A 26,382-nucleotide genomic window follows, 5' to 3' on the forward strand; every position below is an offset into this window, starting at 1 on the left:
GTTCGCTCGCAGCCAGGATGCAGAAGGCGGTGTTACTTGACTCGGCTAGGATTGTCCGTCGGTTTCTCAGCCTACAGCCCTAACCCCCGGCGTTTGATCTCCCTGCCGGGGCGTATTCCTCCACCCGCTTATATTTATATATGTAAGTATAAGTAAATTTACTATATTATTTATATAAGTAGTTATTATAATATATGTATCTATTATGTATTGGGCGGGCGGAGTGACATTCAGTATAATAATAATAATAATAATAACCCCCCCAAGGGACCACCTTGCCGTGGTGGGGGGGCTTAAGGAAGGCTTGAACAAATTGTCATTAACATCTTGACCATACCCTACCTCGTTGAAGTAGCAGGCACAAATACCTTACAAAGACACCAACACCTAGACACACCTTTCCAACCAACGGTCCCGACAACCCGTTCAATATGGAGACACGATCAATGAAGAAACGTAAAGGGCCGCTTCCCGGGGGCAATCGCCGGGGCACACCTGGAGCTGGCGCTGGGTGTTACAGCATGCGAACCGCCAGCGGTGAGGAGCTGAACAGGCGGGCTCCCACCGGGTCATCCGAAAATACTACAGCCGATGCTGACAGACTGACTGACAGGACAACTTCAACAGAACCCTATAGTCCAAGTACCATCTCATATACACCATCAATTCCCTCCTCACCCCTTTCAAACAGAGATTCACCCACACCGACCTTGGATGTTGCGCGGGAGGCAAGTGCCTTTTTACCCACGTCCACCAAAGCCGGTAAACCGAGAGTGCGCATGAAATGGAGTAAAGAAGTAAACCTATTTATCATGCGCACCTACTACTACATCACTAGATTAGAGACCGACCTAACCACCTACAGAAAACAATTGCACGAACTTTTTTTACGAAAATATCCGGAATTAAACGTCACAGAACAGAGAATCGCAGATCAAAGAAGAGCAATAGTAAAAAACAACCTTTTAAATCAGGAAGCTTTAAATATAATTAAAGAAGAAATAAAGTCACAACTAGAAACAGAAAATGAAAATCAAATCTATATTAATAGTAATGTATCAACAAACAATGATATTCAATGTTCCTCTACTCACCCAAAACCCAACACAAGGCACACTTCGCCATCAAACATATTCACATATAATACTCAGTCAACATGCACATTTTCTAATAACACTCAGACATCACACATGTCAACACAGACTGAATTTGTTACTATAATGATGGATAACGACATTGATACGGTATTAGACCATAACCTAGGAACGAACACTCAAATAGAAGAAATCTGTGACAAATTCAGGACAGCACTAACACAATATTCAGGAATGGACCCACGAGTCCGACCAAAATTACCTAAACTTAGATACAGTTCTCACCTATTTCAGCTAGTCAATATGTTTAATCAAGATATTCTGTTCCAATTTATTTCCGACGACACAAAACTAACCGACATACATACAATAGTGTATTGCGTAGCCTTAGTTATCTCCGAAGAACTTAACTATAAGGTCACAGAAAATATTAGAAGCACAAGGCCCAAAGACTGTAATAAACCACCATGGCAAATAAGATTAGAAAAGGACATAGAAAAACTCAGAGCAGACTGTGGGCGAGTCACACAGTACATAAATAACAATAGATCCCGTAAAATCATTAAGCATGTCAAAAGAATATTTGAAACAAGAAACACACACACTAAACACGAAAATAGGAATACAAAGCCGGAAGAGTTCTTAGACACTCTAAAACAAAAGTTAGCACTAAAAGTTCATAGACTTAAAAGATACAAAAAGGCACAGCAAAGGAAAAACGATAACACAATGTTTAGCAAAAATGAAAAAACTTTCTATAGAAACTTACACAAACCAAAAATAGACACAGATACAGTAAACAGTCCTATTATGCCCACACAAATACAACTGGAAACTTTTTGGTCAGGCATCTGGGAACAACAAGTACATCACAATGATAAAGCCGATTGGATAACCGAAGAAGAAAATAAATGGAATTCAATTGAAGAAATGGTATCACAGAAATAACTGAGACAGAAATAAATAACATTACAGCTAGATTACATAACTAGAAATCACCAGGAATAGATAAAATTCATAACTTTTGGTTCAAAAAATTATTTTCTTTACATAAGATCATTGCTAAAAATTTTACAGATATCATTATTGGTAAACAAAAAATTCCAGATTTCATTGCCACTGGAATAACCTATATGCTGCCTAAATCACAGATTTCTCCACAACCTTCACAATACCGACCTATTACATGCCTACCAACTATATACAAAATCTTAACATCAGCAATAACAACAAAAATAAATAAACATGTTGAACAATATAATATAATAGCGGAAGAACAAAAAGGATGCAGGCGAGGCCACATGGGATGTAAGGAACAGCTAATAATTGATTCTACTATTCACAAACATGCGACTTCAAAAAATAGAAACCTACATTGCACATATATAGATTATAAAAAAGCTTTTGACAGTATCCCACATTCTTGGCTAATTAAAATATTACAAATATACAAAATAAACCCGAAAATAATAAACTTTTTACGTGATATTATGTCCAGATGGAAAACCACACTTTACCTGACCGCGAATCGAACTAACATCACAACTAGAGAAATAATCATTAGAAAGGGGATCTATCAAGGCGATTCCTTGAGTCCTCTGTGGTTTTGCCTAGCCTTAAACCCCCTGTCATATTTGCTGCGTGGTTGTCGGGCCGGATATTGCCTCAAATACGATAAACAAGATACAATAGTTTCTCATCTCATATATATGGATGATATTAAGTTATATGGAAAAACAGAAATGGAAATGCAAAAATTAATAGATACTACAGCACAATTTAGCAAAGATATTAATATGGAATTTGGTTTGGATAAATGTAGAACACTTCACATTAAACGAGGCAAGATACGGCCAGGCCATTATGTAGTTAATGATACCGATATAATTACAGCCATGGAACCCACCGATTTGTATAAATACTTAGGATATAAACAACTTAAAGGATTAGATCACACAGAAATCAAAAACACTTTAACAATAGAATTTAAAAAACGAGTTAATGCTCTTTGTAAAACTAAACTAACAGGCAAACATCTCATTAAGTCTATAAATACATACGCTATCTCAATTCTTACTTCATTTGGTATAATAAAATGGACAAAAACAGACATAGAACAAATAGAGCGCACGATACGCACCACACTCACTAAACACAATAATCTACACCCAAAATCTGCAATAGAAAGACTTACTATCAAAAGAGAATATGGAGGAAGGGGCCTTATTGATTTGAATCATCTCTGTCAAAAACAAGTCGGCAATTTAAAAGCTTTTTTGCTCTTAAAATCACAGACTAGCGAAATACATAAAGCCATAGTTCAAAATGATTTTAACTATACTCCACTAAACTTACACGAAGATATAAGCTCTCTAAATACTGAAAGTAACGATCTTCAAACACAAAAACTAGATAGCTGGAAACGAAAAGTATTACACGGCTGCCATCCTCACGATCTAGAACAACCCCACATAAACACCGCAGCCTCAAACAAATGGCTTAAAATAGGAAACCTATTTCCAGAGACCGAAGGATTTATAATAGCGATACAGGATCAAATAGTCAACACTAAAAACTACAGAAAATTCATAATCAAAGACTCCTCAATACCAAACGATAAATGCCGCAAATGCCACGTTCAACCAGAGACCATCCAACACATTACCGGGGCATGTACAACACTTACACAAACAGATTACACACATAGACATAACCAAGTAGTCAACATAATTCACCAAAAGTTAGCACTAAAACACAAACTCATACAGAACACAAACACACCTTATTACAAATATAAGCCACAAACAGTCTTAGAAAACGACACACATAAGCTCTATTTTGATCGCGCAATACTTACAGACAGAACCATCCACTACAATAGACCGGATATAACGCTCCAAGATAAATTAAATAAAATAACCTATCTGATAGATATTGCTGTTCCCAACACTCATAACCTACAAAAAACAATTTCTGAAAAAATCAACAAGTATACTGAACTAAAGGAGGAAGTAGCTAGAATTTGGAACCAAAATAAAGTATACATAATCCCAATAGCTCTTTCCACGTCAGGTGTTATCCCAAACCATCTGTTACATAGTCTTAAACTACTAGAATTAAACGAAACTCTTTATATCACCTTACAAAAAGCCGCCATTTTAAATACATGCCGAATCGTAAGAAAGTTCTTGCAAATTGACGAACACGAAATCCCACACAACACATAATTTTAACACACCACACGCTGCATTTACTTGGTTTTGACCCGTAAATGCAGAAAAACCAGCCAAAGGCTGAGAAAAAAAAAATACCGAAAATAATAATAATAATAATATATTCTTTATTGTACACCAAAATATAAACAAACAGTAGTAATTACAAAATAAAAGATGTACAAAGGCGATCTTATCGCTGAAGAGCGATTTCTTCCAGATAACCTTTGGGCACAGGACATGATATAGTAGTGACGGATAGGAAGTGTACAATATTCTTAAGGATGAATAAAAATAGTGTATGATAGATTCATTAATTCATACAAATACACATATAAGTACAAATATCCATACATAAATAATCAAAATAGTATAAATATACGTGTATAAATGTAAAATATATATTGATAATATAAAATATGCATGTTAAAATCTGAATATTATTATGTGTTAAGGGACATATAGTACTTCTTTAGACGTTGCTTAAAACAGGCTGGAGTAGAAGCACGTCTTATTGAAAGCGGAAGAGAATTCCAAAGGCGGACAGCTTTAGCAGTGAAGGAATTAGAGTAGAAGGAGGATTTATGGGAAGGAACTTTTAGAAGTAAAGTGGAATCAGATCTAAGGGATCGCTCATGGGAATTGCAAAGATACGTGAACCGTTCTTTAAGATATTGAGGGGCATCAGGATTGAAAAGTACACAGTAAAGTAGGGAAAGTACATGAGTATTCCTGCGAAAACGAATCGGGAGCCACTTGAGTTTCTTGCGGAAATCGGAGACGTGGTCGTATTTGCGAAGCCCAAATACGAACCTTATACAAAGATTCTGGAGTCGCTCAAGCTTATTCAGTTGCTCCTCTGTAAGATCTAAGAAACATGCATCTGCATAGTCATGAATCGGTAAAAGGAGTGATTGGGCTAGTGCAATTTTAGTAGGCAAAGGAAGAAAGAACTGGAGACGACGAAGTGACCCGACGGCTGCGAATAACTTTCTACTAAGTTCAGTTAGTTGAGGTGACCAGGAGAGAAACTGATCTAGAGTTACTCCCAAATTCTTAACATTCTTGCTGTAGTTCAGAATTGTATTGTTAAATACTACAGGTGGTATAAGTGACCAGTCTATACAACTAATCATCTTTGGACTACCCACAATAATGACCTGGGACTTTGAAGGATTGACTTTTAACCCGAACGAGTTGCTCCATTTGTAAATGTTATTTAAGTCATTATTAAGTTGATTGATACCTGAGGGTAAGTCAGCCAGCTTAGAATGGGTATAAATTTGAAGATCGTCCGCATACAGGTGGTAGAGAGAAGAAATGTTTTTGCTGATTGAATTAATAAATAAAGAAAATAGGAGAGGAGACAACACGCCACCTTGCGGTACGCCGGTAATAATGTACATTTAAGCCGAAATTAGTACTTTTTTCACCATTTTTTTTTGTAATGGTTAACAATATTTTTACTAAAATGTCTTTTAATTTAGTGTTATTTTATTAAAAACTAGCTGCCCGAACAGAATTCGTTCTGTCAAAAATTAATAGTAATTTTTATTTTTTAGTATGAAAACCTCCCGTGGGCCTAACCTAAGGAACATACAAAAAAATAAGTTAGCCGAATTGGTCAAGCCATTTTCGAGTTATGCGCTTAGCAACATTCATTTTTATTTATATAGAATATAAAATGAATTTTGAAAAAAACATTAATATAATAAACAAATATAAAATTTACAACTACCTAAAATTAAACATTTCATGCACGAACAATACGTAATAATATATAGTAACAATAAAGAGTAATAATCGTAAAATAGTAGTTTTACTTGATTAATTAATCATATTTAAAAACGCAGACTCAAATATATTTGTTATTGCCGCCGTGTTGGTCAAAACTTTAGGCGAAGAGTTCGATCAATACCTTTGAAAAACTCTCGCTTAACAATTCGATCGAATTTAAAAGCAGTGTTGCTTGAAATGGTACCCATTTTAAGTATATTTTAAGTTCCCAGTGCCCTAGAACATAATCTGACATAGTTGTGTTTGCTCGCAAACTAAAAAAGACCGACTACAACTTCATCCATCAGTAAATACAAAGAGGGTAGACGAAAAAAATAGTTAAGTAAATACCCATTATGTGAGATAGCTCAAAAAGTACTTATCCGATATCAATCAATGTTAAAGGAGACTGTATGATAAGCACCAGCTCTTAATTTAAAAAAAGAATAAATGAAATCGGTTTACCTAGTACAATGTTATGAGATATAACACAACGTAGATGGACGAAATATTGTAAAATAAATACGCATTATTCGATATAACTAAAAAAGTACTTCTCAAATCTTGATTAAATTTTTATGACACATTATGTCAAGCAACACCTTTCTATTAAAAGAAGAATCATTGAAATAAGTTTTCCTGTTAAAAAGTTATGTGGTAACACACATAAAAAATACCTTTGAGTTGAGAACATGCTCCTTTTTTTAAGTCGGTTGAAAAAACAAAATCAAATAATATGAAAAAAAATTACCGGTTTTCGACAATCGAGACTACTTGAATTAATCAACTTGGATTAATCAACAATTTAAATTATAACATTTTAATGAAGTAATTTAAACAAAACAAAGCTTAATATACTACTTCTATTCATCTCATATTACAATACACGTCAATTCACAGATCGTTAGTTTCCGTTTTATTTACAAATATAATATGAATTTTTATAGCAAAATATCCTAACACAGCAATGACTAATAGCCATAGCGGTAACCAGGTGATGCAAAATTGATGCTCTGTCGCCTCCCTCGCGATAATTAAGGGTTAACTGCCATCACACGTTATACGTTACGTTGGAAACATTAACAGATTTATGATATAAGCTTCTATGTATGTTTGGCATATGGGTATTAGTTAAAATTTCAAATGTATGTATGGTTTTAATTACTGTAGATATTTTTTTCATACAATTAGGTCGGCAAACAAGCGTACGACTTACTTGATGGTAAGCAATTACCGTAGCTTTTAGGCTCCTGTAACACCAAAAGCATCGCAAGTGCGTTGCCAATCCTACCTTCAATCCCCCAGGAGCTCTGGTCACCTTATACACCACAGGAATACAACACTGCTTGAAAACAGCATTATAAAAAAAATCATACTTTAGCAAGAGTTACAAAATGCAGAAATATAACGGTTATTTAAAAAGTTATCTCATCAAGAAGATATTTTTCGCATTATTTCTTTTACATTTTATAATCTCATCTCTGTAGAAGATAGCTCTCCATAGAGCAGTGTGTTGAAATAATCTGAAGCAGTCAGTCCTACTGTTCTAAAATATCCATAGTACAACACACTCACTTCTTTTTTTGGAAAGGTGATATCCCTAGTTTGGTACCATGATAAGGAAACCAGGATCCGATGATGGAATCCCAGAGAAATCGAGAGAAAATCTCGAAAATCCGCAATAACTTTTTACTGGGAGTACCGATTTTGATAATTTTTAATTTAATCGAAAGCTGATGTCTATCATGTGGTCACATATAAATTTTATCGAGATCTGATAACTACTTTTTGAGTAATATTTAATAACGCGTAGTTACTTGACTATTTTTTTGTCGATCTACGTTGTATTACTCGTCGATGTAATTGAAGTCGGTTTTTTCGTTTGTGAGCAATCACAATTATATAAGTCATATCCACAATAGATATGCAAATTAATATTTATTGTAACAAGAAAAAGTAAAACGTATCACAGACAAAACTTATAATCACGTAAATCATGAAATTCCGCACGATCGTTTCTTGAAAGTTCTCGAAAATCCATCCCATATTTGTCCAATTAGGGATCGAAGATTTAAGATAAACTGTCAAAGTACCCACAACCGATAGCTGTTTTCGATCCCAATGGTGTTGCATTATACCATCAATTCTAACTACAGTTGTAAATGTTTCGATTGGTATTTGTCAAATAAATTTTGTGGCATTTAAATTTCTGCTTCTAATTTTATGTTTTAAATCATTTGATTTTGGAAGAATTTCTGCATATTAATTTTGTCTTTTATTCAACTTGAGAAAATTACTTTTTGCTGGCTGTACCGATTTTGAGGTTCTTTTTTTTAAAGTCAAAAACAGATGCTTGTCAGCCTGTCAGGTCCTACTGAAATCTAATTGAGATTCGACACTACTGTATACTTTTTGTATTATACTTAATAATGTGTATTTCATTATTGATTATTTTTTCGACTAACTAAGCTGCGTTAACTGCAATATATATTTTTATACAGACAAGTTTGTATATTTTTAGTTTCAAGTTTCCCGAAAGAGTAGAAAGATCACGACACTTTCTTCCGAATAATTAGTACTAATTTCGGACCCTTGCGGCATCCACTCGTAATAAACGTCATGAATTATAAGTCTACCCTCAATTGTAATTGAGGGTAGACTTATATTGTAATTATTCGAATATAAAGTTCGGTTTAATACAATTTATATTTAGATAACCTACAAACATTTATTTTGCACTAAATAGAAGTATTGACAGAAATATTCGGTAATAATATCGAGCAATTTTTTTAATTTTATGTTATTAGCCATAACATATTCTATTCTATACATATACCAATAAAGTTGTAAAATGCACAAACTAGTTACACTCAGATGAATGCGACAGAATGATAAAGAAAATAAACTTCAAAATAAAAAGAAGATAATAAATCATTTAGCAAATTATAAAATAATAAAGGAAGATTAAAGTCTGAAAGAACGTTGTTTAATATTTATATTGTTGAAGAAACTTCAGGATAGCAGGCATCAAAGTGTGGGTTTTTTTTTTTTTTCTAACGAGTAATCAAGCCTTCATTTAGGATGTAATTATCCGCCAATCCCCTGTGGAGAAGCGCGGTAATTTAAGCCTCAATCTTTCTTTTAGTTAAAGGAAATTTTTACCCGGAAATGGCATATATATTGGGTATTACAGTAAATAAATATTTAACTATAAGATTAAATATAAATTGTAAAAATAATTAACAATATTTTTCTATCATTGCAATAACTTTTACCTACACTAATTAGATTATAAAACGAAATAGTTTCTTTATTTGTTCAAGCGTGCTAATCTCAGGAACTACTGGTCCGAATTGAACAATTCTTTTTGAGTTGGATAGCCCACTTACCGAGAAAGGCTATAGGCTATTTTTGTTTCAAATTAACACATTTGAAACTGCGGGGCACAACTAGTCTAGAATTTAAGGTCTTATGGCCACGTTTTATATTTATACTAGCTGATCCCGCAAACATTGTTTTGCCATATATGTTATAACCCCCTTAATCCCCTCCCTTATAACTTTGGGGGATGAAAAATAGATGTTGTTCGATTCTCAGACCTACCCAATACGCACACAAAATTTCATGAGAATCGGTCAAGCCGTTTCGGAGGAGTTTAACTACAAAAACCTCGACACGAGAATTTTATATATTAGATGTTAAAATATAATTGGTTGTCATATAGTTATTGCTAAGTGCATAGTTATTAGTTACGTAATTTAATTACGTATTTTTAGCAATTTGGGATTTTCCTTTTAACTAAATGAGTTCTAAAGTTTCACTTACAATGTTTTTTCCTAATTTTATATTTGTTTTTTAATTATAAATACAACGGATTTTTTTAATGAGCTCATATGCGTTCCACCCACATTATTTGATCTCGAACCCGGGATTCCAGGATTGGTCAAACACGTTCCCGGGATCTTGGAGCAATCCCGGGATTATCAACGAGTAATAAACCAGGAGTTTATTATATGAATGCAGGTGTCCATAGTAACTGCTTGCAGGTAAGCGGTATGCTTGTTTGCCACTCTACTAATTAAAAAAAAGACCAAAACAAAAATGTTTCAGCTGTTTTAACTGTAATGACAAGAATAACTAGGAATCCCGGGATTGAATTCTTACCTTAAATTTTTATATAAGTTATATACATATACTATGAAGACTTCATTAGTGTATATCATTTTTTTCAAATTTTGTTATTTATATCACTAAAAACAATTTGTCTTTTAAATAAATAGAAAATCAAATTAAAATTAAATACATATACTATAGCTTACCTGGCGAACTTCGTACCGTTTTATTTTTTTTCTTAAATATATTAATTACATATATCAAAAATAAAATATAGCCTATCTTTCAATTTTCAAATTTGATAAAAATCGGTAAAGAAGTTTAGGAATCCATCGCGGACAAACAACGTGACGCATAATTTATATACATGTGTTGAGAAGATTCACCATAATATACCACAAACCCTATTATTTTCACATGTCTTGCATTATTAACTGCCTTATATCTAATAGGTGCTGCATTTGACAATAGCCGTGCTTTAATCCCTCGGTGTTTCAGGCAAAATTATCGATTAAACGCACCGACACTGCCTCATAGAGATTGGACTTAAAGCCAATATCAATACACTACAAAATAGTTGGACCAAGCTTATGTTACAGAAGTGATAAATCAGTGGTAGCAGGTAAAGTTTCAAACTAAGTAACGCTGTAGCCCGTTTACAAAATGTCGAGACGATGTTTCTTAAACAAATATTGCATCTGTGATATTATTCACAAAAATATAAAACCTTGCCTAAAGGGACTCCTTTTAATAATATTTTTTAGTTATTATATTATGTATATATATATATATACAATACTTAAGGTTTTTTTTTTTAGTTTAATGTAATTTATCTGTTAAATATATATTTTTCTGATAAAAAAATATATATGAAATAAAATATAGATAATAAAATATAGAAAAATAGTTTTAAATGGACATTTGCGAGATAGTTTGTTTCTTATTATAAGAAATATTTATTGATGTACTCCGTACATCCATAAAATCAAAATCAAAACAAGCTTTATTCGAATAGGCTTCAAAGGTGCTTTCAAATCGTTATTTAACAAATTAAAAATTTTATAGTCATTATTAGTTTTTCAAAGTAAAGCTCGGCCACCGATTCGGAATGTAGATTCTGCAGAGAGATATGGAGTAATGACCAGATCGTTGGTGGTTGTAATGACCTTGCTTTTTGCTCGGAGGTTGTGATTATCGCCCCGAGTGTATTTGTAATACATATGTATTATTTATTTGTATAAATTTGTATCTATATCACGCGGCAATTACCATAAACACGAGTATTAAGTTAACTTATGAATTTATGACTGTGTGCGTGTGCTTAGCGTCCTCCCAACACAAATCGCTGAGTAATAGATTTTTTTTTGTTATGCTGTGTAAAATTTTTGATTTCTATTAATAACTAGTATAAAACTGAATTAAAGTATATGCCCGCAAAATATGGAAAGCATTATTATTGTATTGGTCGTAGCACATCACTATTAATCTCTAATTAAATATTCCTCTTATATTTAAATTATTTTATTTTTATGATATATTTTTTCTTTTTTTATATATATTTTTAGGATCGTTCCGATGTTTTTCGAACGGTCACCGATCCGCTATAGAGGCGCGATATCCTTTGAATTATGACTCACTCGCATTACACTTGGATCGTTGCCATAGTATATTGATTGCCACTACGGGAATTTTCAAACGTGATATATTGGACGAGATAAGAAAAATACAGTTGTTACAATTGCGAGTAATGGCTTGTAAATTGAATGCAAATCAATCAACTATAATTATGTTATTATTCTTCTTATATATTAAGGAAAGAGATACAATACATTACACAGTATAATATTTTCTCAGTGAAAAAAATCTACTATTTTCCGAAGTTACACTTTTACCGTGTACACCATTGCCACACACAACTTTTTTATTTACATATTTATATATGTGTTATTTATCACTCATTTAAAGTTAACGCTATATCAGCCAGCTGTTATCTAAAGAGTAGGCTTAAGTAACATATCATAAATACAGACGACTGCGTATGTGTGTTAAATGTGTTTGTTCAGAATTTCTAGACATACATATAGAAATGAATTAATTTTAATCTATTTCCTTCTTATATTTTTATATTTAGTATTAGAAATACGAAAGTTTCTTTTGATATTTGTAACTCTTCCAAAGTAAAAACTTCTCAAGTGACTACAATGGCTACGGTATACTATATATAACTGACAATTCAGAGAAATATTTTGGCTATATTTCATCCTAATATACCAGCAAATTAGAAAGTTTCGTGGGTAAAAGCGCGAGATGAAGCTAGTAGCTAATAGTTTTACGTTTGTGATTACTGCTGCATCAGATGCTAATCAAAAATATAAAACTTCGACTTGATTAATGAGAAAAAAAATATATAACTTTGACTTGATTAATGACATAATTAATGTTGTATTATTTCCCCGAGACCAAGAAAATTTCATCAAAATTAGTAACTCTATACCAGCTACGCCCACTGTTTAGTTGTTCAGGCGTTATTATTATTTTAAGCTTATAATACCAAAACCCACTTGAAAATAAAATTATATTCTAATAATGATAACTCGACAAACAAACATAAAATTAAATGTCAAATGACGTGATTTTAAACAACTACTGTATATAAATTTTTTTCACCTGCCGTTGGGAGACGACTTTTCAAACATTGTAAACTTACATATTTTGGTACGACACTCAAAAAAAAATTTTTTTTTTAGGCTACCCTAACCGTGTGTGTTGTAAGAGGCGACTGAGGGATAACACAGTTCCACTTCCACCTTGGAACTTAAAAAGCCAAATAGCAAAAAGCTTAATAATGATTTTATATACAGTTCTAAACAACCGTGGCGCCGTCTTTCGTGAGTTCTTTACAGAAACCCGTAACTATTCAAAGTTTCATGTTACAATGAATTTGATAGGAGACAACACCATGCTATTTTTAATTCGTACGATTTTATTTTTGTGTTACCCACACATTAGAGAATTCTAAACTTTTCAAATATCATATCAAAAATCGAACGCTCTTCTTTCTTTTCAGTTACCTCAGTTAAGTTGTCCGATAATATGATCGTTAAGCTAAAATTTGTCAACAAACTTTTGTCAAATTGATGTTCGGGATAAATTATTTACGAGTTCATCTCGAAGTATGAAGTCTCGAAGAAATTCGGAAGATTTGATTTAACTTCGTAATCTGATACAATGTTACGTAAATGTTCAAGCTCTTTAACTTTTAAGGATTACACATATCTCTGGAAAGAATTCAAATGTACGCAATGTCAGTATATTCATATATTAATTTTCAAACGGCCAACTGTAGTAGCAATGTTCGTGATATAACAGACGTCTACTGGCTACAACGACTGTTTACTGTTGGTTAACTATACTTATTTAAAAGTGATTTAAAAATATAAAAGTATATTTATTTTGATTTGTGAACTATGAAAGGACTACAGGAAAAGATTATAACGACTGTGCTAATATAAATGACTAAACGTATATATGTATGTATATGTAAACAATGTATCTATATATGTATGTATATTATGTCTATTCAATGAGTTGTTTAACACTATTTTCTATAATATGAAACTATACACCTACACCTTCAATATATCATCTTTGTCTTAAGGTTGCCTGGAACTTCCAGGCTGGAAGAGATTGCTTTTTAGCAATAAGGCCACCTTTTGTACATTTTTCTACTAATTATTGTTAATGTTGCTTATTTATTTCGTTTATTTTTTGGTGTCCAATCAAGTTTTATTATTATTATTAAACGTCCACTGTGACTTGTTGGGGTTTGGATTAGCAACAGTAGGTTGTAGTGGTTTATAAGCTATGGTGCCTATGTACCATCAGGCTTACCTTACGCTGGTTTACTGCTCCTTAATGGTTTGGAAAAAATCATTACTAGAGTACTTTAATATATTCTGAAATTTAAATAATTGTATTTGCAGGCAAACGAAGAAAATACGACTTCAATTACATCGACAAGTAATACAACGTAGGTACACAAAAAAATAGTCAAGTAAATACGCATTATCAAAGATTACTCCGAAAGTTGTAATCAGATCTCGATGAAATTGACATGTGGCCACATGATAAACATCGGCTTTCGATTAAATTAAAAATTATCAAAATCGGTACACCCAGTAAAAAGTTATGCGGATTTTCGAGAGTTTCCCTCGATTTCTCTGGGATTCCATCATCAGATCCTGGTTTCCTTATCATGGTACCAAACTAGGGATATCTCCTTTCCAACAAAAAAAAAAGAATTATCAAAATCGGTTCATAAACGACGGAGTTATCCCTGAACATACATGAAAAATATATATATATATATATATATATATACATATATCGAATTGAGTAACCCCCTCCTTTTTTTGAAGTCGGCTAACAAAATGAAGGTATCTTCTTTCGATACATAGATGCATCGTTAAACATCGAAACTTAACGATGGATCGAATCAACGATTGTAGTAAACATTGATGTACTTATATCGAGCCTCGCTAATAGTAAATGTATCTTATTTTTTATTTCTAGTGCAGTGACATATCTCCTACGTAAGAAAGAGGTCTATGCCCAGCCGTGGGATATTACAGGCTGAATCGTGGCAGAGACTATAACCTACTATTCTTCTACATGGCACGAGATAGAGAGAGTGGGAGAAAGCGTTACATTTTGACTTGATTCAGGCAATTTAGAACTTGTACATTGAAGTTATTTTTTTTTTGTTATTTAAAAAAAAAGCTATGAATTAAGATAGTATTTTTTTTATAACATACACACACGGTCGTCTGTTCCTAAAGTAAGTAACTTAATGCTTGTGTTACAGGTAACAGCCGACTGTCATAACTATTTTTTTTTATAAATATAAATAGAAATAATACATATATAAATATCAATACAAATATTATACCCAGACTCAGGTGGGAATCGAACCCGCAACCCGCGGAACAGAAAGCAGGCCCACTACAAACTGCGCCAACGGGCTAGTCATATGATTTTTATTTATATAAATTATATATTTATATCGTAAAAGTGTTTCGCCTCCGAATTCAAAGAACGTATAAAACCACGGCTACACTTACGCGACCAAGCGTTTTCAAATTCTCTTTGTTGTAGTTCTCTCGATTGGTCGCACATGTATCACCGTACCCTTACGCTTTGGTTGCTTTCGCTTCGCTTCATCAGGCAAGTGTGTTTGATTCCAGAGTCAATGATTATTTCTGTTTTGTTAGCATTATTTACAAAAAAGAAATTCTTTAGTTATATCTATAGAAAAAATGACTGTGTGGTTACGGCAGCAAAGAATAAAGCCACCCCCTCTCTTTCCGTTGGTGTCGTAAAAGGCGACTAAGGGATAACACAGTTCCACTACCTCCTTGGAACTTAAAAAAGCCGATCAATGGCGGGATAACCATCCAACTTTGAAACTTGGACTTGGCTTTGAAATACACAGACCGAAGACGGGCAGCAGCGTCTTCGGTGCGACAAAGCCTGCCCTGCGGTCACTAACCCGCCTGCCCAGCGTGGTGAAATTTATTCGTAATCATAATAATAAAACGAAAGTCATAACTTGATACTATTTTCAACGCACTAAGGTAACAAACATACAAACTATTCGCCCAATGGTAAGTTAACTTAGCCTATGAACTCAGCATCCTCGGAAGCTCAAAAAATGTCACTTCAGAGCAGTGTGGTTAGGTTGTGATGTCCTGTAAGGTTGTTTTCTCATTTGGGATGCTCCTAATTTAAAGCAGGATATTTATATATTATTAATGTATACTTTTTTAATAAAAATATAATTAATAACATTATTTTCTATTCTATGATCGAGGTGGATTAAGATACTATATAATTTTTAGAGCATTTATTTATTTATAATTTATAAAAATAATGAATAATAGGGAAATTAGTGAACTAATAATATTTTTTTTTTTTATTTTAGTTTTAAATACTAAAGTTTATTTTTAGTATGAAAATTCATATTAATTTTATTTATTTATGCTTCATTGTACATCAAAATACAGATATATAAATACAGAATACAGGAGATGTATTTTATATATATTATTTCTATGTATATTTATTAAAAAAAATATTTAGTTGGAACAGTCGACTGTTACCTGTAACAGTATATGTGTGTGTGTGTGTTATAAGATATTTATTTATTATTTATTTATTATTCATTAAAATTTTGAAATGCATTATTCCTCATCATCCAAAATGAACTAACTTCCTCTTGGCCACAAACAAGTTAAAGTCAAATTACCTTCCTAAAAGTATCCTATTACACGTGACAGATAAAAAACCGCATTACAAAAGACAAAGAAGATAGTCAAGATGTGACTCGAAACGAGAAAAGACAAGTTGTCTATTGTGAAAGAAAGACAAAGTCTCTTTCTACACTGATTCAAAGGATAGCCGAAACAAAGCTTTCATTTTACTTTCTATCCTTAGCTTACTAGCTACAGATATAATTTTACGAAAATTTCTAACATAGAGAGTTCTAGTCACAGTAACTGAATATTTCCCTAACAAACGCAAATTTCGAATTTGAATTTCGGTCTAAACTCGTAAAAAAGCGTTTCAGAAGATGTTTACGAGTATGCGACGTGTCGTTACACGATCAGTCGCTAGGTCTAAAAGAAAAATCTGCTAAAAACTGTTTTAATTCTTACATGGTATACACTACGTTAATATACCAAGTCCATGTGACTTACAAAATACATGGTACACTAAAAAAACTCTTAAAACTTTATTGATTAAATTTCTAATGATGGACTAAAGCGGATTGATTTGAAAATTGATTTTAATTAGTTTGTAAAGAGGACGAAGATGGGTAGCAGCGTCTTCGGTGCGACAAAGCCAGCCCTGCGGTCACCAACCCGCCTGCCCAGCCTGGTGACTACGACGTGGCAATGACATTCATCAATTTGAATTTTGAAGAAAAGAAAAATCTGATTAGGTTTTTATTTTCTTCAAAATTTAGAAACAGAGCTGTTAATTCAGTAATAAGGTTAAATTATATATTCTAATCAACATAATGGTGTTGTGTCATGACCGAATAAAGCAGGTCCCATTAATTTTAAATCAGAAAAACGTAATTTGCTTAGTCATGTATAATTAATTAAATTGTCTTTGGAGTAACCGAACAGAGTCACTCGGTACTCATTGAAGTCGTCATTAGTACATTGACATGTTATTAATTTTGTACTAAAACACAGTTTATATATTATTTTTCAAAAAAAATAGCTGCGAAGTTTCTTGTCGATTCTTCTCTGCAGAATCTACATTCCGAATCGGTGGTAGCTTCACTTTTACGAATATAATAATTGATTTTTAAAGTTTTAATTTGTAAAATGACGATTCGAAAGTGCTCTTGGAGCCTATTTGAATAAAGCTGTTTTTGATTTTGATTTTGAATGATACGGATAAATTTAATTTAAAATAACCCTTACTCTTTCGCCGTTTACTTTAGTATATCATGTACTAATTTAATAAAGTGTATTTATTTTATCCTTTTATGACTTTTTTTAAAACAACGAAATTCTATCCAAAAAAATTATGTAAGAAAATTAATGATCATCAACCACTATTTGTAGTTATAATCAAAGTTGGCTATCAATTAAAAGTTGTTATCCAGTAATAAGAAAACCTTGGAAATATTCACTCAACACGTCTAATCCACTGTAAGAGAGATATATTTTCTCCTATTTCTCTGTAGGCACTATCACAAACATAATTGTGGTCGAATCTTTCATATTACTTGCCCCACTGCGGATAAATCATACAAACAGGTTTCTTCATATTATAATCATTTACAAACGCACGAAATCATTGCAAAATAATACATATATTAGGAACTTAGCAGATCTTGCCTAGAATTGGAATCTAAACTCTTACTATAAGATTCACAAATATTGTCAATAAAAATGTCGTAACATACACGTGTAAACCATTTCTGATTATTTTCTATTAACAAGATCAAATACAAAATCAAATAACAAACTTCAATATAACCTATCATTTCCATCTGAACATGATTGAAATAATCACCCCGTTCACAAAAGATCAAACGAAACTAATCAACTAGTTTTATCATATAATGTTTATATAGGTCTGGCATCCACTCGGGAATCAATTCAACCCGAACATCCTCTCGTTTTAATAAATTCGTCCTCATTTGTTTAATATTAGGGCACGTGTCAGCACAAGGATGTTTCGAGCACTTATTGAGTGGATTTGAATTAACTCTATGGATGATTTAATTTATGCGTGAATTATTTTGCTTAATACCTCATTTGCTTAGTAGAATATAACACCAGAATTATAACTACATTAAAATATATTAATTTTTCGAAAAAGTTTTCAATTTTTTTTTTTTTTTTTGTAACAATAACAAACTAAAGACTGACTAAACTCACAGATATAACAGTATTTTATAAATAAGGATAAAAATATTGTGTTTTTTTTTATAAAACTAGGTCGGCAAACAAGCGTACGACTCACCTGGTGGAAAGCGATTACCGTAGTTTATAGACGTATGCAACACCAAAAGCATCGCAAACGCGTTGCCCCCTATCCCCCATTTTCTCAGGAGCTTTGGCCACCTTACTCACCAACAGGAACCCAACACTGCTTGAAAACAGTACTATTTAGCTGTGATCTTTTGTAAAATCGAGATACTACCCCAGTCCGGCTGCTCCATATTTTGAGCAGGTAATTTCGAAAAGGCTGTGCCCGCCTCTATCAAATAATTGTGGTATACAGCAATCCTTCAATAGTATTAATTATCTAGTATAGATACTAAGGGCAAGCTTCGAATATGTATGTATTAGGTACACAAAGAGGACTCAAACTCAAAGCGAATGACATACGTTGCCAATCAACTGCCATTCATCGGAACCGCGGTGTTCACGCTGTTTACTTGAATTTGCATATTACGATGTATTTGTATGAAAAGACATTTTGATGCAATAGCGAATCAAATACGGCGAATATTTGCATCTAATTCAAATAAAGATAATATTAATAATATCTACAATATAAACACACGGTCGTCTGTTCATGAAGTAAGCAACTTAATGCTTGTGTTATTATTTTATATTTTCAATAAACATACATATAAATCGCCTACACAGCGTGGTGACTATGGGCAAAACACATGAGTTCACGCCATTTTTGGCGCGAGCTTGTGGAGGCCTATGTCCAGCAGTGGACTGTATTAGGCTGAAATGATGATGATGATGATGATGATGAACGATACATATAAATATAACATATGGAAATATATATATATATTAGATCTATTTATATATATATTAGATCTATTTATATTTCAAGTTGTGGTGGTCATCGCTATCACTGAACAATTGCAGCATTAGAGGTGGCACAGATATTTTTATAGATATCTCTATAGTGAACAACTAGGTAGCGGGTATCATCAAGCAGAGACTCTGCTTGATGATACCCGCTACCCGCAGAGAAATCTCTCTTCCTCCTCCGTAAGATCCGTAAAAACGTTCAATATAAAATGAATAACGGACAATAATTATATATACAATATATCTGATGCCTAGACTAGTTTTTTATAATACAGAAACACGTACAATATACAAGGACAAACGCTCGGACCATTACTGCTACTTACTATTGCCACTTATGCAACTACTGGCGCTTCAAAATAATGTTTTTTTTTTTTTTGTATTTTACCTCTGGACTATTTACTGTGAGGGTCGATATCAATGATTCTTGTTTAAATCGAAAGTTGGAGCTTGTCGTGTGGTGCTATTTAAATTTGATTGATACCTGATGACTACTTTTCGCGTAATATGTGGTAACGCGAATATTTGACTATTTTTTCGTTTACCTACGTTGTATTAATTGTCGATGTAATTAAAGACTGCTTTTTTGCAAGCAAACACAATTATTAATATTACATCTTATGTGTGAGAAGATCACAAAATAATAACACGAAAATAACACCAAGATACACGTTTTAATTATATTAACCCATATTGTCGACATTCATGAATTGGGGCGTGTCAGGGCAGATTAAATGCGCATATTGTAAGGATTAACACTTTATAGCGAGGCTTAGTTTCGCGATTGTGTATTTTGTTGTGTGTTCGTGTGTTTATGTTTGAACACGTTCGTGTGTTCTGTAAATATAATCAGTGGCTGGCTATGTAAAGTACGTGTAAGGGAAAACAAATTAATAACAATTTAGCGTATATCCACACATATACAAACTTTTTATATCAGAATAATAATCAGACCTCATTTTATGTTTTTTTTTTTTTAACAAAACTGTTTTTGATAGACGTCGAGTATTATAAAATTATATTTTAAAATTTTCTTTACAATTTTTATTTTACAATAATTAATTCTATCGTAGCAATATATTCTACGAGTAAGTTATTTTTGATTTGATTATTCTTTAGTAAAAAGTCGCCGGATATCGAAGATTTTATAATTACCATTTTCGTTATTATTATTTTCTTAAACTCATTTTTCATAATAAAAATTACAGTAATACACTTAAAAAATCGCAGAGATTTGTCCGGAGTGTTAAGTTTGAATACAGTTTATTTAGGCAATTAAAAATAAGGTGGGTAGTTCTACAAACTAGTAAGTAAGTAGGTATCTTTTAATTCGGTGTAAATGCGTACGCAGGGAAGGCGATCGAGACGCAAAACCGGTTTCGTAAAGAACTAATTTGTAAAGAACTCACTATAGACGGCGCCACGGTCGCTTAGCACCGAATATAAAATCATCATATTCAAAATTTCGCTCTAGTGGATACATCATTCCATAGCTTAATTGCCTAGAGCACCGAGATGGTCAATCGGAGATGCAGGTTCGATCCATGATTATCGATATCGCTCTGAAGAAACTGGCTATCAGCAGTCGAAGTTATACGCCTAAAGAATTTCAAGTCGTCGGTGAACATGTATACCTTGGAGTACCGGAAGTACGTTCCCATGTCGTTGATGAATATGTCGTTGATGTTTGTTACAAACAGGGGTCCCAAATGCGAGCCCTTAGGAACTCTAGAGTAGGCAACAAAAGGTTTGGAAGAGAAACCTGCAGCCACAACTACCGATCTTCTATTGGTTAAGTAAGATTGATACCAATTAAGGAGCGTGCTGTGTGGTTACGGTAGTTAGAATATAGCCAGCCCCTCTCTTCCCGTGGGTGTCGTAGGGGCGACTAAGGGATAACACAGTTCCACTACCACCTTGGAACTTAAAAAGCCAACCGATGGCGGGATGACCATCCAACTGCTGGCTTTGAAATACACAGGCCGAAGAGGTATAGCAACGTCTTCGGTGCGACAAAGTCAGCCCTGCGGTCACAGATCCGCCTGCCCAGCGTGATGACTATGGGCAAAACACATCCACAAGTTTGCACCATTTTTGGCGCGCAGCTTTTCGACTATACCAAAAAGGTTTAATTTGTGTAAGAGAATATCGTAATCGACTTTGTCAAAGGCCTTACTGAAATCAGTGTAAATAGCATCTGCCGTGTATCCGTGATCACGTGATGACCTCAATAAGGTCGACAAACGATGTTAAGTTGGTAGACGTGGATCTAGCCTATACGAATCCATGCTGTTCTGCAGTAATCAATTGTTTAAAGTGCCAAGATAAAATTGGGTACAATAACATTCCAAATACCTTTGCGAAGACTAATATGGGAAATAGGTCTATAATTTATGACTTTACAGACATTGCACCTTTTTAGTAATTATAATATGCAGGACTCTTTCTAGGCAGTTGGAAAAATGCCAGATGCTTAAAGATTTGTTGATTATTATGGAAAGAGACAAACCCAGATCACTAGCACATGTGACGATGAGGACTGTTGGTATGCCATCAGAACCGGCTCCCTTTCCAGAATCAAGTATTTTTAAAACCTTCAAGACCAGCTCCAAAAGATTGTGGAAACAGCATCGTACGACTGGGGTTGAAAAGACGAGTTGTTCCTATTATAAACGGAAGAAAAGTGGTCAGCAAAAAGTGCGCAAATATTATGGCCGTTATTTACTACTCGCGTATCGGAAGCCATTTCTGTGGGAAAAACAGAGGCTCCTACTTTTCTATGTTTGACGTATAACCAAATTAATTTAGGATTGGACTTAATGAATGACTCCAAGTGCTCTAAGTAGGTGGAGTAATTTTGGTCCAGAAGCTTAGCACAGCGACCCCTAATAAGTTTAAGCCGGAATTTCATTCTGTACTTTAGTTTCTCTTTAAGTGATCTAACTAACGCAGCGGAAAACCAAATAGAACACTGATTGTTGATTCGAGGCCTATCTCTGGCATGCTATAGAATATAAAGTATCCATACAGTACTCAGTATTAGTATCAAAAAAAAGTACCGATGGTTCTGGCCATTTTTTGCCCTTGTATTTTCAAATAAAGGACCTCACCTTGCAACAGCGTATTAATTTTTTAAAACCCGTAGAATAGGTGTAGTTTTCTTGGGTTGTACGAGTATTATAGTTAATTTTCTAGACTACAACCTAAACCACTTTCAAAGTTCACATAATTGCTGAACTGGACAATTAAAACTTTTCGTTATTCATCCGAAGTTGCATTCAATGATTAATGAATTTTTTAATGTGTGTAGTTTTATAAAGAATATTTCTTGCATTATATTATGGAAGAAAAAATCCTTCATAAGTTAGAAACAGTTTCAATAACGTCCGAGGCAACACACAGCCCATTCTATGCTTGTAATAATAATATTTATTTCTGGTCTGATTTTTTGAGTCTGTAGATTTTCCCTTTCGTGGCTCGAAGAGTAACTTAAGATGTCAGTCCCGATTGTCATTATAGACAGCTGATTAATCGACCTGATACAACTAGTATTACAGATTAAGCTCCAACACATCTATTTAGAAAAAGAGATCTGAAACTATGTTTTCCAGTGCTGAGTCGCTATAATAATCGGCTCTACTACGGTAACCCAGCCGTTCTTCATCTTTGCACCTAATATTTTTATTAATTGGATTACCAAACAAAAAAGAAAAAAAAAAGATTCAGAATGATGATACAGTGTGAAAAAATTTGTGACGCGTTCCTTTGACAATTTAATCCTTTTATACTATCATTCCTTCTTTTTATTATTTTTAATATAAACAGACTATTTGGTTTCGTAAATTACACTCCACAAATAGTTCTAAATATTAAATATTAAATTTCGAACATAAATTATAATTTAATCTTCAATAATATTATTACAATAATAATCTCGTTTAGATGCTCAAGAAAACTTCACAACTTAGCCGTTTATCTAACAGCGTTAATGTAAAATGAAAACTTAACTCAATAGTCTTAAGAAATAATAACACCAATATTTTCTTATGAAAATAGTCTTAAAATACATTATATAGGTGCATATTGCCTTTACTCTACTTTTCAATGAATACATAATTATATTATAAGATCCTCTATTTTATATTTTAAATAGTGTAAGCTAAACAATCCAGTTTAGCTGGCGGATTAGACAATAACTAATTTATGATATTTACTTTGATAATTACATGTAATTCCAATATTTATTCATAATATTTGGAATAATAGACGTGGGAGAATTTGTAATAGTTAATTATTCATATATTACTAATTTATGATAAATTTATAATTAGTTCATATTAATCCTGTATTAATATTGATTTGTTTAAAATTATAAGATTAGTAAAACAGTAAATGAACTATAAAGCGAGGCTAGTGAGGAAAAAATGATAATTACTATTAATTATTTTATGAATATCCAAACTTATTTTATAAGTAAGAGTATTTTCGAAATCAGACTTGAGATTAGTGCTTTCATCTATTTAATTTCGGAAGGTGTGTGTATAAGCACGCATGTGTGTGTGTGTGTGTGTGTGTGAGCTTGTTTTTTTTTTCGAGTTATCGGTAAAGATCCACAACTTGGACTGAAAAATGTCTGCTTGGAGTATAATGTCATCACGTTATCTATCTATATTAATATTATAAAGAGGTAAAGTTTATAACTTTGTTTGTACGTAGAGGGTAATCTTCGCAAATACTGATCCGATCATGAAAATTCTTTCACTAACAGAAAGCTACACTATTCGGGAGTGACATACGCTATATTTTATCGTAATTGAAAAAAAATCAGTAAATAAAAAAAAGATTAAAATATAATATCAAAATGGTGAATAAACTAGCGCCATCTATCGCTATTAGAAAACAATTTATTAGTCTTTCGACGTTATTAATTTAGTTTTATTTTAGCCTATCGATGACGTTTTCTCCATTTTTGATAGATGGCGTTAGAGCAACATATTATTTATTTAAGTGCTATAAAATTTGTTCTTTAAAGTATGTTATTTGGTTAATATAATAATAATTAACGCCCAACGAAGTGGGCACGGGTCGGTTAGTTTCTTATAAGCTGGATTTTCCTGACTGATAATGTACCTCAACCTGACAGAAGATCACAAAAAGTCCAGTCAGACCCAGAGCACCTGGAGATGTGCTAAGTTGGTAGCAAAATCAAAATAGCTTTATTCAAATAAACTTCTAAAGCACTTTCAAATCTTTATTTTAGAAATTAAAGTTTAATTATTTTAATTGTGAAGCTAGAAGCGATTCAGAAGATAGATTCTGCAGAGAAGGAACAGGAAGAAACTCTGCAGGTACTCTTTAAATAAAACTGTTTTAACAGAAAAGTAAGTAATATAATAAATACAGAATCAAGAAATCCATACATATTAATATTTTTTTATACAACTAGGCCGGCAAATAAGCGTACGGGTCGTCTGATGGTAGGCGATTACCGTAGCTTATAGACGTCTGCAACTTATAGAGACTTCTGCATATTGTTGACCCTACCTCCAATTCGCCCCCAAGGAGCTCTGGTGACCTTACTCACCACAGGAATACAACACTGCTTGAAAGTAGTATAATTTATCACTGATCTTCTGTAAGGTCAAGGTATTTCCGCAGTCGCACTGCTTCAGATTTTCAGCAGGATATTTCCTGCTTTATTCTAGCTCTGTTAAAATTATCCTCATTAGTTTACCCATTAACTCCGGCACCAAATAATAAGCTTTAGCTATTAATTACTTTTTATTACAAACTTTAAATGTATTTTGAGACAAATAGGTACAAAATTATTTTAATAATTTTATTATAACATGGGAACACCATAACCCAGCAAAGAAGCGTTTACTTTTGTGCATATTTTTTATTCCTTCTCGTATTTATACTGTGAATATAAATATATTTCGACGTAAATGTTAATATATCTAACTTATGAAAAACATCCCGCAGGGATACTCGAGCATCAAGATCGTAAATGCCACGGATAGCCCTTTCTTGCAAAATACACAGTCTTAATGTTTGCAGCATTACCGTACAGTAACAGACCGTAAGACACAGTACCGAAACTAAATACCGGCAAATCCATGTATAGCGTCTAGCTTATACATAAAATAGTTTCAGTAACGTAAACCATTTCTCTGTAAGCGAGACAAGAACATACGTTGAACTGCCTTCTTTGAGCTAGTACAGATATTTTACCTCGTTCAACTAAGCGACAAGTTGTTAGTCAGCCTCAACTGAAAAGGATATTCCGTAACTAACAATTTGCCTGAATGAGACAACATTGCTTATTTTGACGTCACAAACTTAACTAAGCTCTTCAATTTTACTACTTATACCCCATAAAATACATTTTTTTTTTTAGTATTTTGGTTAAAAATTGTTGAATAAGTTTGTTGATGCTTAAAGTATGTGCGGTGGAGTAAAATATTTTATTTACAGGAATCGTTTCGCTTAAATTATAAAATATATACGAACAGAAATATGATTAATTTTTTGGTACATAATGTGAAAATTAATGTCTAAATCTGCATATAAGAACTCTTTTGGCCTCTATAATTAAAAAAAAAGAAAAATATGATTTAAAAAAAAAGAAATTAAAAATGAGAAAGTTAAGTTTGAAAATAAAAATAATGTCGAAACTGATCTACGAAATCGCAAAATAGACTAGGTAAAAGGGTCTCTAGGGGGAATGTGACCATATGTGACAAGGACGGGAGGGGTAAAAAAATCGTAAAATTCGTATGACGTCATTTATTCCTGGCCCATTATTATGTGTATAATTTAATATTG

At 32.9% G+C, this 26,382-nt stretch overlaps 1 protein-coding gene across 1 annotated transcript; it reads left to right on the plus strand.

Moving 5' to 3' along the window:
- Nucleotides 1–431: 431 nt before the first annotated feature.
- LOC123663047 lies at nt 432–25,605 on the plus strand. The gene is given in 5 exon segments (XM_045597787.1): nt 432–2,025; nt 2,028–3,834; nt 22,005–22,251; nt 24,846–24,902; nt 25,540–25,605. Coding segments are annotated over 5 exon segments (3,771 nt in total).
- The last annotated feature ends 777 nt before the right edge of the window (nt 25,606–26,382 follow it).

The sequence above is a fragment of the Melitaea cinxia genome, chromosome 19, assembly GCF_905220565.1.
Source record: "Melitaea cinxia chromosome 19, ilMelCinx1.1, whole genome shotgun sequence".
Taxonomy (NCBI): Eukaryota; Metazoa; Arthropoda; class Insecta; order Lepidoptera; family Nymphalidae; genus Melitaea; species Melitaea cinxia.